This window comes from Aristolochia californica, unplaced genomic scaffold, assembly GCF_029961685.1.
Source record: "Aristolochia californica isolate CCGP_79_NKW_82.1479 unplaced genomic scaffold, dmAriCali1.0.hap1 SCAF_2, whole genome shotgun sequence".
NCBI classification, from domain to species: Eukaryota; Viridiplantae; Streptophyta; class Magnoliopsida; order Piperales; family Aristolochiaceae; genus Aristolochia; species Aristolochia californica.
Genome location: NW_027181881.1, coordinates 47,614,159 through 47,630,236, shown reverse-complemented (window position 1 = coordinate 47,630,236; position 16,078 = coordinate 47,614,159). Strand labels below are relative to the sequence as shown.

The 16,078-nt window shown below is 37.2% G+C and overlaps 3 protein-coding genes across 3 annotated transcripts; all 3 read right to left on the bottom strand.

Annotated features, from left to right (window-relative positions):
• Window positions 1-200: 200 nt before the first annotated feature.
• Window positions 201-1,824, bottom strand: LOC137957079 (1-aminocyclopropane-1-carboxylate oxidase homolog 4-like). The gene is made up of 2 exons (XM_068804784.1): window positions 768-1,824; window positions 201-621 (listed from the first exon to the last, which is right to left on the bottom strand). The coding sequence occupies exons 1-2, from the start codon at window positions 1,602-1,604 to the stop codon at window positions 373-375; spliced, it is 1,086 nt and encodes a 361-aa protein (XP_068660885.1). The 5' UTR covers window positions 1,605-1,824; the 3' UTR covers window positions 201-372.
• Window positions 1,825-4,593: 2,769 nt separating this feature from the next.
• LOC137955204 (1-aminocyclopropane-1-carboxylate oxidase homolog 4-like) lies at window positions 4,594-5,814 on the bottom strand. The gene is made up of 2 exons (XM_068802072.1): window positions 4,972-5,814; window positions 4,594-4,842 (listed from the first exon to the last, which is right to left on the bottom strand). The coding sequence occupies exons 1-2, from the start codon at window positions 5,812-5,814 to the stop codon at window positions 4,594-4,596; spliced, it is 1,092 nt and encodes a 363-aa protein (XP_068658173.1).
• Window positions 5,815-11,014: 5,200 nt separating this feature from the next.
• On the bottom strand, window positions 11,015-12,207 carry LOC137955203 (1-aminocyclopropane-1-carboxylate oxidase homolog 4-like). Its single transcript, XM_068802071.1, has 2 exons — window positions 11,368-12,207; window positions 11,015-11,263 (listed from the first exon to the last, which is right to left on the bottom strand). The coding sequence occupies exons 1-2, from the start codon at window positions 12,205-12,207 to the stop codon at window positions 11,015-11,017; spliced, it is 1,089 nt and encodes a 362-aa protein (XP_068658172.1).
• Between the last annotated feature and the right edge of the window lie 3,871 nt (window positions 12,208-16,078).

The following is a 16,078-nucleotide window of genomic DNA, read 5'->3' as shown; positions in this document are numbered from 1 at the left end:
TCTCATATGTTCAGCCATTAATATAGTCATTGCTCATAGTTCTTTTTAATCAAAATTCTAAGGACTATTATTTGATTAATCAGCACTTTGTGTAAGCCCTAAAAAAAGTGTTGAAATCTGGTCTAAACGTGGCTTGAGTTTTCAAGTGATTCATCTTCTTCTTCATCATATGCTGATTTTAGAAAACATGATCCCTTAAGAATCACTCCAATTCCTCTAAGGGTTAGAACAACCAGAGCACTCGACCATCAATTTACAACGATTACAGAAAGGGAGAAGCAGAATTGAACTAGTTACAACAATTACAAAGGAGGATACGCATATCGCTAATACACCAGGAAGCACGGTCTTCACGATGAAAGACCATGCTAATTATATCTTGAAGCAGTTGACTAAGCTGGATATCTCTTTACTGAAAAAGGCTGCAAGCAATTCCTCAATGGTCAAGTTTCGATACAGTGCTGGTTTCTCTCCTGAAAGTAGTTCTGGAAGAGGACCATAGGAATGCGAATTCCCTTTCTCGGCGGGGCCAATGAAGTTTGCTATGGAGATGCGAGGCTCCTTAGAGGAACTGGCCACCACCCTATGCTCAGAGCTCTTGTAGACCCCGTTCGAAATAATCTTCAAAGTCAGCCATTAAAACCACGAAAACAACTGTTATTCTCTAGAGTAAAGCATTCGAAATCGCCATACATCCAATATGCACTACTGTAAATGACTTGAATGTACATAGAAAGTGGTAAAGGTAGTCGACAGGTGTATCTTACTTGGAAAAGATCGCCAATATTTATGACGAGGGCGCCATGGATGGGTTTAATGTTTATCCAGTTATCCCCGATTTTGACCTGTAAACCCTCCCGTTGGTTCTGCAACAAAATGGTGAGCAAAAGAGGGTCTGTATGTGCGCCAATCCCCAGTGTTAGATTGGGCTGTGGGCAATATGGGTAGCAGTGAGCTAACATCCTACTACCCTCCAGGCTCTTTAGCTCTTTCAACTTGTCCCGTGGTAATCCCAATCCTTCACAGAGCAGTTCAGCCAGAACTTCTGTGAGCTTCTTCGTCTGCCTGCTCCACTCCATTAACTCTCGCCGGCATATGGCCGGAACCATCTCCCAGTCCGGCGGAACTGGGGCAGTTTTTACCCTGAGTGTGTCGCGCCAGTTAGCTGCCTTGGATCGGAAAAGGTCGACGCTGGTGGAGTAGGAGACACCACCCTTCTCAGATCGATCGTAGTGCGGCTTCTTCTCCTCCGTTGGGAGCACATGGAATGCTTTAATAGCTGAAATCGTATCGTCAAGGACAGAAAGGGGGATGCCGTGGTGAAGGATCTGAAAAAAGCCAAATTTAGCAGCGGAATCGCGTATCTGTTGAACAATATGGGATCTGGCCGTGGTAGAGTTGAGGTCGGAGAGGTCTATTGTGGGGATCTGAACTGCGCCTGGATAGGATCGAAGGCCAACGAGATTCTCAGGTGGCTGGATAAAAAATCGGGGGATGGTTGTGATTCCAGTGTCTAAAAGACCTCCGACCCCAATCTTGGCGTCGTCGAATTCTTTTAATTGTTTGTCTCGATCATAGTAGTCCACAGATGATCCCATGGCCATTAACGAATACTGATTCTCTACAATGTCGAGATCAAACTGCGTTCCTAATGGTTTCGGTTGCTGATAGGAGATCCTGGCTGAGTAAAATATGGGTTAGGCAAAGCCGGAGGAAAAAAAGATAAGATTTGCAGAAGGGTCTGTCAGCATCGAGCTTATAAAAAAACCATTGCAATGGTTCATCTCCTTATTAAGCAAGGCGAATCATCCATTGCCTTGAATATTGCTGTCTAAATCTCGGTAAATTTGTACAATTTTCAATTGGGTAATGCGCAGTGAAAGAGTAACGAGAGCAGAGTATACTCTCTTCAGGTCACCATCTCAGTTTCAATCAAACGAAGACAACCAGACAACCATTCATATCTACAAATCCAATTTTGAGACGACAACAGTTGTGGGCCTTCAAAGCAAGTTTACGGAGGCCGATCAGACAGCGTGGTCATTGGCGGTGAAAAGGAGCAATCACAGCGACGGACAATGGAAATCTTTGGGGCCGTTCTTAGTCGCGGCACTGGCGGCTGTTTTTGTTTGGGCGCATCTTGTAAAGAAACCAGAAAAACCGGCAGCCATTACCACCCAAAATATTTTTTAAAATATTTTTAAGAGTTAAATAAGATTTTTAAAACAATTTTTAAAAAATATTTTAAAATAGAAAGTAATTAAACACGTGCTGATAAATTAATTTTTTAAACTCTAAAATATTTTTTATTAATTAATATACGAATTTTATATTTTTTATTATAAAAAATAAGGTAGAAATTTTGTACCAACAAATAAAAATTTTAAATACTAAATTATTTTTACTTAATATTGTATTAAATTAAATAATATCTTAAAGTAAAATAATTACATTAAGGTATAAAAAACTAAGGTACTAATTACATTAAAAATACTTTTAAAACAATTAATAATCAAAATTTATATTTTTATTATATTAAAGTGAAGGTAATGAAATGAAATTTGTAAGATTTTTTAAAATTAGAAATTAATATTTTTAAATTACAAAATAACCTAAATCAATGATGTGGCATTAGAGACATGACATGATGATGCAATGATGTGACATAAAGATACGGTACCAGTACGCGATCAAAGCTTACAATATTTATGATATTAAATTAAAAAATTATTTATTTGTATTATTATTTTAAAAAAGGGTAGTAGAGTAAAATCCCTGCGGTCTAAATGTCGGCGATTTTCAATTGGGGTCATATGGAAAGCAAGGTAGTGGACGGAAAGTGAAAGAGTAACGAGAGCACATTATTTTCTCTTTAGGTCACCGTCTCAGTTTCGATGACTTTCTGGCAAATTGATGGTTCCAATAACGTATGATACTTGTGATGACATTCTGGCAATTTGACTTGCTTCTCACCAATATTATATCTAACCACGACTTTGATCTCGTCTTATGTTTGACAGCTTCAAGGCTTTGATAGAATAAACAAAAAATTGTTTATTGCAATCTTTAATTATATCAAGATCTCAAAGGAGTTCAATTCTAGTATTTTCCAGGAATTCTTTTCTTTTGGGTTTTTTGGATGACTCACTAAAAAAACTATATATTTACAATCGGAATTTTCCACCTCTAAATCCAAAAAAAAAAAAAAAACCACAAAGAAAACTTTTCCTGAAAAATGGAAAAAAAATTCATATTTTTTCTAACGGATTTAGGATTTAGGGTTTAGAGTTTAACCGCTATGTGCAGTCCACTGATAGATGTTAAACCATAGTAACCGCAGAATTCCACCAAAAATAATTTACATATTATCAACATAAATTTTGCTTTCAAATAGTTAGTTTTCATTAAAAACATTTAGCTTTCAATGTTAGAGGAGACATGGGCCGTTGTCAGAGAGATATGGGTCGACGAGTAAAAAAGGACATTTCTTTCTTTGGCATGTGCTATACTCAAGCAAAAATTAAAATGTGTCTCTCTCTTGATTTTAATTTTACCCTTGGGACTCGACGTTGCTGCGGGAACAAAGAACTCTCGGGACTCGATGTTGCTGTGAGATACAGAGAAGGTTTGGGACTTACTGTAACAGCAAAAGAGAAAAATAAAACCTTTCCCCTGACCGTCGCGTGAGGCCGCTTCGATGCTGTCATTTTTGTTTCTATGTGAGTCCGACTTCAGTAAGATTGGCTTTTGAATCTGGGAGAACATCGCCGTCAGGGGTTTGGTGCCGGCTACAAGACAAGCTGATCAGGAAGCTTACTTTCTAGCGTTTTATGGGTCCGAGAAATTGCTCAAGAGTTCAAGACGGATCTGCGTTTTTAGAGCTCAACAGTTGCAGAGATCTGCTGCTTCTTTGGTTGGCTGCGTCCGTTTGAGCTTTCCGAATAGGATTCGGATGGTAGTAGAACAAAGACAGTGCCTTAAGGAGGTCGAGATCGAAGAAGAGCAACTTACAGGACTTGAGTACCGTCGCTGGTAGCAGCAGTGACAGTACTACAGCAGTAAGGTGAAATTGTTCTTCTCTATTATTGGATGAAGTTATGGGTTGTGATTTGTGTAATTTTTTCTCCCTATATAAAATATCTACAGCAGCCTGTGGACGTAGCCAGATTTGGGCTAACCACGTTAAAATTGGTGTCTTGTTATTTCTGCTTCTTAGTTAATCCAGTAGTTATTTCTTAACAACTTTCATTAGAAACATTTATGGATGAATTTTTTGGGCTTTTTGTGCGAGTAACTCAAAATTTTCTTTCAATCACAAAGATTGGTGTTTTCCCATTTCCTCTTGAAGTGATGAACAATTTCATATTATCAATGTCTAAAGCTACTTGGTAGCTTTCCAAGTCTTGGGGATGATTACTTCAGACTAAACCTATGTTTTTTACCTGCATATTTCAGCTTATGTCTCAATTGAAAGATTTATACTATCTTTGCAATCCAAGCTCAAAGTGTTCAATGATAGATAAAGTTGATAGATACAAATGGTTTCTTATGAAAGAAGAAAAATAGTACAATAATAACACAAACTGATGCTAACTATATCTTAAAGTGGTTAACTAAGACACACAGCTCTTTACTGAAAAACTGTGTCATGAACTCCTCCATCGTAAAGTTTCGATACAGAGCAGGTTTCTCTTCTGAAAGTAGCTCTGGAAGAGGCCCGTAGCTCCGAGAACCCTCTTTCTCTGTTGGCCCCAAGAAAGCTGCAATGGAGATACGCGAGTCCTTGTTGGAATTGGCCACCACACGATGTTCAACGCTTTTGTAGACCCCGTTCGACATAATCTTCAAGTTCCACCATTAAAACAAAGATAACAGTTATTATTTTCTAGAATAATTCATTTGAAACCTGCTGTTCAATTATGACTTTATTACGGAGAGTGGAAAAAAAGCTGGTGAATGGATGTATCTTACTTGGAGAAGATCACCTATGTTTACGACGAGGGCGCCATGCATGGGTTTAATGTTTATCCAGTCCTCCCCAATTTTCGCCTGTAAACCTTCCACTTCGCTCTGCAACAAGATGGTCAGCACAAGAGGGTCCGTGTGTGAGTTGATCCCTAGTGTCAGATAAGGCTGTGGGCAATGCGGGTAGCAATGACCCACAATTGACCTCAAATCCATGCACTTTAGCTCCTTCAACCTGTCCTGCTGTAATCTCAACCCTTGACAGAGAAGTTCAGCCAATACTTCTCCGAGGCTTTTTGTCTGTCTGCTCCACTCCATTAGCTCACTTTGGCAGATGGCCGGAACCCTCTTCCAGTCCGGCGGAACTGGGGCAGTTTGTACCTCGAGCGTGTCGCGCCAGGTAGCTACCCTCGATATGAACAGGTCGTAATTAGTGGCGTAATAGACACCACCTTCGCCCGACCGATCATAGTGTGACTTCTTTTCCTCAGTTCCGAGTTCATGGAATGCTTTAACAGCTGAAATTGTAGCATCCATGATGGAAACGGGGATGCCATGGTTAACGATATGGAAGAAGCCGAACTGAGAGGCGGCGTCTCGTATCTGTTGGACGATATGGGATCTGGCCGGGATAGAATTGTGGTCGGAGAGGTCGATGGTGGGGATCTGTATTGCCTCCGGATGGTGGGATCGAATGCCAGTGAGATTTTCAGGGGGGTGTATGAAAAATCGGGGGATGGTTATGATTCCAGAGTCTACAAGTCCTTTCACTCCGATTTTGGAGTCGTCGAATTCTTTCACTTCTTTGGCTCGATTGCAGTACTCTTCCTGAGAAGACTCGGTGGCCATTACTGTATACTGCCTCCCTCAATACTGATCAACAATGGATTTAACAAGAAAACGCCGGCTGCAATGTCGATCTGAAATTGGGTGTTTATCCTTATATACACGGTTTCCTTTGACTATTTCGTTATTGTTTTAAGCAGATAACACCCGCCCACGTTGTTGATTAAGTATAACATTTTGTTCACATTGTCACAGAGAGACTTCCATATACAGGTTGTATTTTTTAAAAAAATTTAGCAATTTGGCTTATGACAGACTAAGGCATCGGAATTCAACTGCCCGCCTTCATTTTCTCAATCACACCGTTCCTTCTACCTTCTCTTACGCCACCCATGAATCATTTATCTCCTTCTATTGTTTTGTTATGTTTAATATGTAGTTTTGGTCAAACATATTGAGGAACTATTCAATCAAATGATATTAAGCATCTTTCCCGTCGAGACAAGGGGGGTATTTCTTATCAAAATTGTGTTGTATTGACTAAAGAAGATAGAACCAAATAAAAATATAAGTTTTTGGTCTAGGCATATCTCAAACCTACAACCTTGGCATTTTAACACAACACTCTAACCAATTGAGCAAGACACGGGCACATACCTGTTGTGCATGCATACCTTTTTTTTAAAAAAAAAACTCTGACATTCCCCACCATTTTAAAAAATTGAAAACCAAGATTTAGATTGGACAAGGTTCGAGCAATCAACACATTATAGCTTTCGATGATAGGTGTCTTTCGAAATTAAGCTTGCATCTAGTTGGAATTTCACCACCTACATTGGTCCTAAGTGAATGAATCTTGAACATGGACTTATGTGTAGGCTAAGTGTGAGTTCCATCGGGGTAGCGCGTTATGGCCATGCATATGTATCTTGTATTGTGAGTGCCTCTTAGAGAACAAACTTTAATTCTCAGTTAGACCACGGCCACACAATCACACACTCACATCGGTGATATGTCTAAGGGTATATTGCATCTCTATACTATGCAATAATAACCTCAATATCAATAAGGTAATACACCAACTTTATATCTAGTGCAGTTAAGCACTTACTTTATAGAGATACGCGAATAAAATTCACTTTAATTTGGAGCTCCTACCAGTCAGTCATTCAACTTGTTTTTTCTCATTGAACCTTCATCTTTGGATTTCCAATCAGATAGGTTCGGTTGCCATTGACGGTGACTCAAGTAGTAGGCTTTAGTCCCATCCCTCTTGAAGCATATTGCACTTGTCTTCTCGACAAACCCTTTGTCAGATGATCTGCCAAGTTTTCCACTAATTTAATATAAATTAAGGTTATATAACTTCAGTGGATGTGATCTTCCTCAAAATTTTATATCAGAGCTCAATATGCCTAGACGACTTTGAATTATGATTTTTAATTTTAATTTTCATTATAGTTGTTTAATTATCACAATTAATTAAGATAGTTGGACTTGGCTTATCCATCATGGGAATGTTTGATAATAAACCCCTAAGCCATTCAGCTTCTCCACCAGTGAACTCTAAGGTTACCATCTCAATCTCCATGGTACATTTGGTAATCAAGGTCTACATGGAAGATTTCCAAGGGACGGCTCCGCCACATAATGTAAATACAAAACCATTAGTGGCATTAGTGTTATTGGAATCAGAAACCCAGTTAGCATAATTGTGCCATTCTAGAATAGTGGAAAAACCAGATTAATATATTTTGTATTTAACATTACCTTTGAAATATTTAAGAAGTCTTTCAATAGCATCCCAATGAGTTTTATCAGGATTACTCGTATACTTACTCAGTCTTCCTACCGCGTAGGAAACATCTGGTCTGATGCAATTGGTAAATACATGAGACTTCCAATAATTTGAGAGTACCTCAAGTTTAAAACACTATCCCCACCATTCTTCTTTAATTTTATGCTAGAATCATATGGAGTGCTAACCAGTTTACAGTTCTCATATCTGAACCATTCCATAACTTTTACCACATAATGAGATTGACTCAAAGCAATCTCATTTTTATTTTTAATTATTCTGATTCATAAAATCACATTCGCTAACTCTTGGTCTTTCATATCAAAATTAGCATTAAGGTATTTTTTTACATCTAATATTTTGATATTTTCATTTCCAAATATCAAGATGTCATCAACATAAAGACATAACATAATGAAAGTCTTATTGATACACATTTATGAAAATCACATATTTTGAAACCATATGATAGGATTACCCTATCAAAATTTTCATTCCACTGCCTAAGAGCTTGTTTTAAACCTTAGAAAGATTTGACTAGTTTACACCTTATTCTCATGACCAGGAACTACAAAATCCTCTAATTTTTCCTTATAAATTTGTTCTTCTAATTCACCATTGAGAAAAGTTGTTTTAACATCCATCTAATGTATTTCGAGGTTATATGATGTAGTCAGTGCAATAAGCACTCAAATTGTAGTTATCTTAGTGGCTGGTGAATACGTGTAAAAAAAAATTGATCCATTCTCTTTGACTAAAACCTTTAGCAACTAATCTAGCTTTGTATTTTTCTATGGATCCATCAGGATTACATTTCCTTTTGAAAATCCATTTGCATCCAATTGGTCTAGACCCTAGAGGTAAGTTTGTTAATTCCCATTTATGATGTGAAAGAATTGAATCCATTTCACTTTAACTGCTTCCTCCCACATGGATGCTTCGGTAAAAGTCAATGGATCATCCTCTATGGGGAATGTGTAAAAATCATCTCCTAGGTTCTTTTCTATCCTAGGTCTCTTAGTCCGCCTAAGTTCAGTTTATGACACTATTTCAATATTCTCATTGCGGTATCTAGAAGTCTCTCCTATTTGTAATTTTTTCTTTTCTTTCATATGCAACACATTTTCAAAAAATACAACATCATCAAATTCTTTAATATTCAGAAATATCAGGTAAATCTAAATGTACTACTAAAAATTGATATGCATTGTAGTTTTCTGCATATCCTATGAAAACTACATCGTAAGTCTTAGGACTTAGCTTTCTCATCCGTAGTCCTAATTAGACACACATGGCAGTATTTGGACATATCATCTATAAAGGTAATAAAATATTTTTTCCTCCTCTAGTCAAAATACCACTCATTTCACATATGTTTGTTAGGAATTAAACGCCTTAATTCCAAACTATCGAGAGCAATAATAATAAATGCATAAGGAGGGGAAAAAATAAGCACAAAAAAGCACAAAAAAATTTATACAGGTCGCCTCAAGGTAAGACTATGTCCTGTCTTTTGCAGCTACAGTAATTCACTATGAAGATGAAATAGTTTATAAGAGAAATCGTACACTTATAGGTATTTCTCTCTAACCTCTCGAGCTACAACTCCAACTCCTTCTCGGTAATGATTAAACCCTAAAAACGGCGCTCCTCAATTATAAAGAGAAAATTAGGGCAACCACGATACAAAAGTAAAATTTCCAAACTGCGTAGGGTGTTAATTAAGTTCCACAACTTAACAATGTCATTGTGTATAAGCTCTAGAAGGTCAGAACATCTACTCTTTGACATAAATGGCTTTCTAGGTTGTTTTTATAGGACACATATCTCACATTTATTTTGTAACTCTATGTTATTTTTAGGTATTAAATATAAATTCATCATTCTGTTAGAGTGTTCATATTTACATGTCTAGGTCTACAGTGCCATAAGTCAAAAGAGTCAATTAACATGACATAAGATAAAGTTTTATTCTCATTGATATTTTTGGCAAAAATTATATTTAATTTGAATATACCATAAGAAATAAAAGCCTTCCCTAAAAAAGACCCACCCATGGTAAATTACAACCTTATTCAATTTAAACACTAATTTGTAGCCTAATTGATTAAAAAAAAAACCACTAACAAGATTCTTCCATACGTCTAGTAGGTACTGCCCATTGTGAAGAGTGAGAGTGTTTGCGGATATGAATTTCAACTCTTTTTCTCCTTCACCTATCAGTTGAACAACATTGGAATTGCCCATTGTCACAGTTCTCCCTTTGACCTCCTGCTAGGAAGAAAAAGATGAAATATTATAACAAATATGAACAATTGTTCTTGTGTCAATCCACCAATCAGTTGGATTAAATGCCAAATTTATTTCCAGGTTAGTTGTTACTAACTTGCCATTGGTTCTAGTTGAGCTAGTTCTGATTATCATGTTTGTTTGGGGAGTCGTATTATCACCTTGCCGTTTATTTTTCTTGTGTCTATACTATTTAGCAAAGTGACCCGATTTTCTATAGACATAACACGCCCTCTTGTTTTGTTCCTTTTGAATTTTCTGTTTAGGCTTACCAAAGATTTTCTTAGGCTTCTTCTTTATGAAGTTAGTCTTCTTTTATTCTATCAAGTTTGGTCTTCCACTAACTTCAAATTCGTTGCCCAAGTTTTTCTCAATGTTATTTTTGTGTTTTTCTTCTATCTGAATCGACACCAACAGTTTGTCTAATGTGGGAAGTTCTCTTTTATGTTTCATCTGGATCTTGAAGTCTGACCATGATGGAGGAAGTTTTTCTATGAGGGCAAATACTCGTATCCTATCATGAATATGAATACCCTTGGCAATAATCTTAACAACAATGTTTTGAATTTTATGTGCTTGATCGATTACCAATTACCCATATGCCATCGTGTAGGTGAAATACTCTCCTATGAAAAAAAATTGTTCAAACTTTATTTCTTGCTTGTACTTCGACTCTAAAGTCTTCCATAAAAGAATTTTCTCAAGAAAATTTCCTAACGGACAAATAAGTCAAAAGAAAATTAATTTTCTAAAATTTAAAGTTCTTATGATGACACAAAAATCCTTATATTTGTAGGATATTAGAAGTTGACTATAGAACTGGAAAGCCTTCCTCAGGTATTGGTACAGAAAATTTTTGGAGAAAGCAATAAGGTTAATTTGTTCTCTAGGATGATCAGTGGCACCTTGCAAGAAGAAGAGTAGAATTGAGTTCATTGTCAAAGATGAAATCTGTTGAACATTTTATGCAAAACAAATAACAGCCCAGCATTTCACATAATGCTTACAAGAATACTTCCACAGAATCTGGATCCATCATCAACTATTACAGAAATTACAGAAATTACAGAATTTTCAAGTTTCATACTCTGTAGCAACTAGTCTAAGACATCGATATCCGAAAGCGGAGCACAGAAGGAACCATAGTTGGCTGGATACACCACCGATTGACATGAACTACAGCTTGAAGTTGTTTTTTAATGCACACAGTTCCTTATTGTAAAACAAAGTGATGAACTCCGTCATAGTAAAGCTTCGATAAAATGCTGACTTCTCCCCTGAAAGCAGTTCTGGAAGAGGTCCATAGCAAAGAGAATTTCCTTTCTCAGTTGGGCCAAAGAAAGCTGCTACGGAGATACGCGGCTTCTTGTGGGGATTGGCCGCCACACGATGCTGAACGCTCTTGTACAACCCATTCGACATAATCTACAAATTCCGTCATCAATATACATAATTAAACAGCTTCTACTTTAAAGAATAAAACGATATTAGATTCAATATAAGCACTAGTGTTAATGGATGTATCTTACTTGGAGAATATCACCTATATTTACGACGAGACCGCCATGAATGGGTTTAACGGTTACCCATTCCTCACCAATTTTCACCTGTAAACCCTCTAGTTCGTTCTGCAACAAAATGGTGAGCAAAAGAGGGTCTGTGTGTGAGTGGGTCCCCAAAGTCAAATCAGGCTGTGGGCAAGGTGGGTAGATGTGAGCCGCCATTACCCTCGACTCCAGGCACTTGAGCTCCTTCAACCTATCCTGGTGGAATCCCAACCCTTCACAGAGCAGTTCAGCTAATACTCCTGCGAGCTTCTTCGTCTGCATGCTCCACTCCATTAACTCACTTCGGCAGGTGGCTGGAACCCTCTCCCACTCTGGTGGAACGGGGGCAATTTCTATACCGAGCGTGTCAGCCCAGGTAGCGGCCTTGGATCGCAGAAGGTCCAAATTAGTGATGTAAAAGACACCACCCTGGCGCGACCGATCGTAGTGCGGCTTCTTCTTCTCAGTTGGGAGTTCATGAAATGACTTAACAGCTGAAAGGGTACCATCCATGATGGGAATGGGGATGCCGTGATTAACGATCTGGAAGAAGCCGAACTCACCGGCGGCGTCTCGTATCTGTTGGACGATATGGGATCTGTCTGGGTTAGCATTGAAGTCGGAGAGGTCGACGGTGGGGATCTGAATTGCACCCGGATGAGGGGATCGAAGGCCAATGAGATTCTCAGGCGGGTGGATGAAAATTCGGGGGATGGCAGTGATTCCGGAGTCTACAAGGCCTTTAACTCCTGTTTTCGACTCGTCGAATTCTTTCACGTCTTTCGCTCGATCGTAGTAATCCACAGTAGACTCCATGGCCATTAATGGATACTCAAACTTATCAAAGAAAGCAGGCTACCATGTCGAGATCAAACAGGGTCGTAATGAATATATAGTTTCGGTAGCAGCGAGTAGACGGGTTTTGTAGATTAATTTTGTGGCAGAACAAAATACATGTTAAGCGACACCCACGTAATGCTGCTTCGTGCAGTCAACGTATTTCTTATTTTTTAAGCTAGTAGTTTGAAATTTTCAGAACTAGGAAACATCGATTTGAAGACGGTCTGCAAAGAAAACCTCAAGTTCAGTGCCAATGCTTCCCTAGTACAATCTCTTAATAAAGCCAGGCGAATTATCTATTGCATAAGGTGTATCTTCACTTAGATCTCCGCGTCTCGGTGAATGAAAAGCAGAGTGTGTCCACGGATGCGACAGAGCAAGGACAGCAAAGTATTTTCTATGGTGGAACCTTATTATCAGTAATTGCCATTTGTCGCTCAAACGATGGGAATCGAATCAATATTGTTCATCAGGACAAGGTCAGATCGAAGGTTGTTCAAACGATGAGGATATACCGGTGTGGGTTGTCTTGTTCTTTTGGACGTTCTTCTTTAAAAAATTAATTGAATATTAAGCATATTAGAAGATCCAACACGAAGTAAATATTAGATGACGAACTGAACAACACCTTTACAATTGAGTACGGATTTGCATCCTTTGCTGCAGATATATCTCTTTTGCTTGATCGATACCTTTCTACACTTTGTAATTGGGCATAAGTGAAAGCAATGTAAGTCGGAGCAAAATATTTTATATGGCTGAAACCTTAGAAGCAATTATCAATCCACATTCTCACCGAGAGACCACGATGACACTATCTAGTTAACTCTAATCCGCTATAATCTCTTACGAAATGCCTCGAATTTTCTCTAATTTCTAGCAAATAATTTTGGTCCACTTTGAACTTTTTTTCAACTGGGCCATATGGAAATAATACTAATTACACATATGTGTTTGAATAACGAAGGAAAAGAATTTTATTTCCTTAAAACCATATCATCAATTACCATTCTCAATCAAATGATCAGTTTCTAATTGGGAGGGTCACCTTGCTCTTTATGGGATTTTTCTTGAGCAAGAGCTATTAAATTTAATGAAACAATCAATTGAGCAAGGTGATCTAGTTCAGAAAAAACTTGACTCAATCAGGTTTCATCACTTGCAATATTGATAAATAGTAATGACATCATTGACTTTAGTTGCTAGTAATACTAATCAGGTTTCAAAATTTTTATTGCTATAATTTTAATGATAACAAACACTTGAGTTATTGATTAAGTGTATTATATCAAGCAGTGGAGCCCTATAAGATGTAGAGTAACAAAAGGACCCAACCCCATAAAAGGGTTGACTAAAAATACCTATCTAAACAAGCCAGAGAGTCAAAAAGGAGTCAAGCCCTAGTACAAAAGTCGATCCCTCTATTTAAAGTTTCAAATTTTTCAAGAATTCAGTCACATATCCAAATGTTGTAGATCTCCAAAACATGAATGTGATGTACCAACATATTCAAAATAAAAAATAAGATTTAATGCATATTTTTTTAAAAAGGGACTTGTTTTTTACCAAGTTTTGCTAAATGTCAAAATGGTATGACCTGCTTATCCCTTTTTACATGGGTCCGTCTAGCAGTCTTTTGACAGTGAAACAGATATGCTACTAGAAATTTTCTTTAAGGACCTTTTGAGCTACATCGACACACTTAATACATATCATTAGTAAATTAAATTTCTCTCAATAGAGGGGTGTAATATCTTGCGTCCCACCACGTGAGATATTAAGTTTGAATGTAAAACTGAAAGAAGCTAGACTTTTTCAATCAGTCTCTCTTATATTTCTTTCAAAACCCAAAGAGTGTCATCAAAGAGTTCACAATGTGAAGATTAAATTGCCCTCTTTGTTATCAATGTCTCTTGTTCATACCAGTTCCTAGATCAAAAGAAGTTTGATTAGAAAGTGATTGGTTTCATGGGTTCAACACCCAAATGCCCAATCAAGTGGCCATTCATCTTATGAACAATATAAGCACAATACTATGTGGTGATGTGAATTCAAGTCAATGTATGGTCCTATTTCCAACTGCCCATATGTCTCAACCTAAACATATAAAGGTCTAAATTGCCTCAATTTTTACTAATATCGACTCAAATAAAATTTTGATCACAAGGACACAGTGTCAATACAATACCCACCTCCAAATGATTAACCACCAAAAGGATGAAATCCATAGAATCAAATAATATATGCATAAATTAGTAAAACAATATATAAATAAGGCGAACGCTAAGAAATATATATCGAAACCTATATATTTGAGAGTTAGGATATTGATCATACCAAACCATTTCAATTAACAATTAAACCAATTGTCACATCACTAGTTGCAAATAAAACTAGAAATAAAACAAGCGGTTCGACCAAGTCCTATTGAAAAAATTGGTTCCGACCATTGACTTCCAATGAGCTAAATAGTCCCATTAATTTCAATAGCACTCAAGAAAGAAAATTCCCCGGAAGAAGGAAGTGACTTAGAGAAATGAGAATTGTCGATAATAAGGTTTCACCATAGAAAATACTTTTCTCTCATTCCTCTATCACAGTCACGGATTCCCTTAGCTTTCCTCTCACCAAGATGTGCACTTCAAAAGTAAAAAATACGCCTGTTTATGTCTGACCAAACTTATTTGCTAAAAAAATGACAGGAAGATTCAAGGGAAAAGATGATTCGCCTTGCTTAAGAGATTGTAGGAAGGAAGCATCGGCAATTGACTTACAAGTTTTCGATGCTGATAGTTTCCAAATCGTAGTTTCAAAGTTTTGGAATTTTCAACATCAAAAAGAAGGGAAAATACTGAGTAAAACTACATGAATAGTTTAGTCACCGTTTGAGAAACTCTTCACTTGACCGAGGATTGAGCAGTGACCATCTAAAATCTAATAAAAAAATATAAGCTTTGACTTGACCAAAATTATTTGCCAGAAATGAGAAATGATAGTTCAAACCACGACAAGTTACTACAGGGATTATTCTATCAAGAATAGTTCCCGTTAATGGAAGATTCAAGGAGGCTTCGCTCATAGACCGGCTGCAAGGATTACTCGATTAAGTACTCAGCATTGAGAGGGATCGAGTAAACATGAATCTCCACAATATCTGTAATCACTTGGTTAAAGGAAAAAAAAGTTAGAATGAGAAGTGCTGGTCAAGGTGTAATAGTACATTGAAACCGAGGAAGCAGAATAAAAAACGGAGGCCGGCAACAGGGATTATTCAATTATCCTCGCTTCTAAGGTTTCTCCCGTATAAAATATTTTGCTCTGACTTGCTTTGCTTTCCCTTATGCTCAATTACAAACTGTTGAAAGATACCGATCAAGCAAAAGAGATCTTCAATAATAAGTAATCTGTGTTATGTAAATACATATCTTGCACTTCAATTCCTGCAAGGATCCTTGTACCTTAACAGAAATGATGGATGTCAACGAAAGACATTTCCTATGTAATTTCATGCAAGGATCCTTGAAGAGAAACCAGGATTTCTTACTTGTAGATTAAGAGATTGTTTTCTATGTCAATTTTTCAATCAGTGATTAGATAACTTGGATGTTGGTCATACCACTGATTTTTTTTAAGAGAACATGTTAAGTAATATTCAGAACAAATGCCATTTAACTAGCTGCAACTTAACACCCAGTTTGATCTCGACATCGTAGCCTGCATTCTTTGGTAAATTGAAAATTGAGTATTTGACGAATTTAAGAGTTGCAGGAACTTTGAATCCTTAGGGCTGTGTTTGGAACACAGAAAGTGGTGAAAAAAGAAAAAGGAAAAGAGAAGAAACAGAAAGAGAAAG